General features: G+C 37.2%; 1 protein-coding gene across 1 annotated transcript; it reads right to left on the reverse strand.

Moving 5' to 3' along the window:
* Nucleotides 1-310: 310 nt before the first annotated feature.
* LOC143990311 (galactoside alpha-(1,2)-fucosyltransferase 2-like) lies at nucleotides 311-1,754 on the reverse strand. The gene has a single exon (XM_077490363.1). The coding sequence runs from the start codon at nucleotides 1,751-1,753 to the stop codon at nucleotides 719-721; it is 1,035 nt and encodes a 344-aa protein (XP_077346489.1). The 5' UTR covers nucleotide 1,754; the 3' UTR covers nucleotides 311-718.
* Nucleotides 1,755-2,751: the final 997 nt, after the last annotated feature.

Consider the following 2,751-nt stretch of genomic DNA (forward strand, 5'->3'; position numbering starts at 1 on the left):
GATTTTGAGTCTACCTGCTATTTTTTGTATGTCTCAGAATGGAGGGGGGGGGGGGGGGGCAGAAAATGTTTGCCCAGGGCCCAATCAAAATTAATGACGGCCCTGTTCCAAGCATGTGTGGACTTTTGTCCGATGGACTTGTGTACACACAATCGGAAAGTCTGACAAATTTGAGAACCTGAAAGTCTATCAAATGTTTGATGGAGCATACACACAGGCGGACTTTCTGCCAACAAGCTCACATCCAACATTTGTTGTCGGAAAATCCGATTGTGTGTACGGGGAATTAGGATGACAATAAACATGAGTGACAGATGTTGGATTGTGAAAGTTGTCCTTTGAAATAATAAAAAAAAAAAACTGAAAAAAATAGAAAGCATTAACATCCTAACAGTAATATACATGTACAAGGAGAAGAATGATTGCAGATGATACTGTAATAAACCAACAAAAGTTGATATAGTGGTCAGACTTCCAAAAGGACAATGTTCAGAAAAATAAGCAAGAGCCAAAAGACAGTATAGAACTGGTGAAAATCCAAAAGAAAACGCTTCTCCACCACTTTCTTCTGCCAGACTAATAAAAACTAATACCTACCTTTTTGACAAGTATTTATATTTAAAAACACAAATATTATAGCTGTACTTCCATTATGTCCCACAGGACGCTTCGAATTTAATTTAGTCAAATAAGACAGCAATGAGAAAAATAAAGGATTTCATTTTTTCAAAAGTGGAGACAGGTCTGCAGGAATTCCAATCCATTCTGGAAGGAATGCAGCTTCGTATTTGAAAATCTTAAGATAAGGAGAATCTGGCAAAGTGAAGTTTGTAAGATAGATGGTTTCACCACCAGCCAAGTATGCAGCCCAATAGCCAAATGTCCCTATGGTCATAATGGTGTGGTTACAATGTGCCAGGAGGGCAAAATCACGGGCAGGAGAACCTTCCTTACCATCTCCAGCAAAATGTACATCTCCTAGAGAGGTGTTAATGTTCTGTTTACACCAATCCATCCCATTACTGGTCACCACAAAGAGAGGGTTATCATACTTCTTTCTGAAATAGTCCATAGCTTTTTGCATATAGTTTTTGTCGGCTACCACACCTTTCCTTTCCCGAGGCATGACCGATAAATAGTCCCCCCTGCGAACATGAACTCCGATAAAGGTCACATTTGTTCTATTCCCTTTCAGGTTTGCAAGGTATGAATTTGCCTCTTCCTTAATATGGTCTTGAAAAGTGAATTCTTGTAGAATCTCTTCCCTTATATGATGATAGAAGGTCCATGAACATGGAGTACCACCCAATTTAACATATTGTCCAGAGATGTTGGAATATTCTGGTGACATCCAGTCATTCAGTTTATATTTCCTCCATTTAATCCGTTCAGCAACATCCCGATGAAGCACAGGCAATGTTATCTTAAATATCCTTCCTAGCTCATTATGCATCTCTGGTAAAATGTATCCTTGGTGTCCATTAAGCTTTGCCAGAGCATAAAGCACTGCATGCACCCCCATTTTGTTTCCAAAGCGTGCAGACGTATATGCAGTCCACATGACAGCATTTGATTGCTTATTAATGCAAAGTGATCTATTTTTGTCAGATAGATTAATGAAGGAGCTACTCCCATGGTTTGTATAGTAAAATGTTAGAAGACTTGATTTGCAGTAGACCAAATAGCAGATGATTAAAACATTCAAAGCAAGCATCATACAAAGCACATTCTTCTTCTTTAAATGTTGGTCCATTTCTAAACAGGTACTTTAAAGTCCTAGATATAAATAAGACAATACGAAAAATGACAAAATGCTTTTAGACATGACATTGTTAGGATGCATATACACTATATTACCAAATGTATTGGGACGCCATACTTTAAACACACATAAAAGTTTAATGGTATCCCAGTTCATATGCCCAAGCATACACTTAATTTGTAATGCTTGCAATTAAGGCTTGTTTTAAGTGAGATCAGCTATAGGTAACCTGTGTTTGCTATAGAACATCATATACACTATATTACCAAAAGTATTGGGATGCATACCTTTACAAGTACATAAACTTTAATGGCATCCCAGTCTTAGTCCGTAGGGTTTAATATTGAGTTGGCCCACCCTTTGCAGCTATAACAGGTTCAACTCTTCTGGGAAGGCTGTCCACAAGGTTTAGGAGTGTGTCTATGGGAATGTTTGACCATTCTTCCAGAAACGCTGTTGTGAGGTCAGGCACTGATGTTGGATAAGAAGGCCTGGCTTGCAGGACTTATATTTTAATTTATATTGCTTAGGCAAATATTGAAACAGTAATATATGTTTACTACAGCTTGGACACTGAACAAAATCTTTTGGGAATAGTTTATGTATTGACAATTGTAAATTTTAATGTCTTATTTTAAAATACATTTTGTAATAAGCTTTATATATGTTTCCCCCCTATGTACCACTATAGCATTAATGTACGTATTTTGCAAAAATATTAAAGCTTTCCAATAAATCTACAGACACATACCTTACTGTCCTCATCCATATTTCCAAACATATTCATTAGTTATGTCTTACTTCCTGGACAGACTTAATATCAAGACACAGGGAGGCGTTGATCAGCTGACCTCATTAGCATACACTCTCCTACCTACCCATCTATTTGCATTTCATTAAAAAAAAAGTGAAAGTGAGATCAATCAGCGATCACCTCACTAAATACACAATATACAAATCAGATTGCATAGGGCATGGCCATCTTTTTA

This window comes from Lithobates pipiens, unplaced genomic scaffold (assembly GCF_037356315.1).
Source record: "Lithobates pipiens isolate NorthernLeopardFrog02 unplaced genomic scaffold, aLitPip1_a1.2 Scaffold_18, whole genome shotgun sequence".
Classification (NCBI taxonomy): Eukaryota; Metazoa; Chordata; class Amphibia; order Anura; family Ranidae; genus Lithobates; species Lithobates pipiens.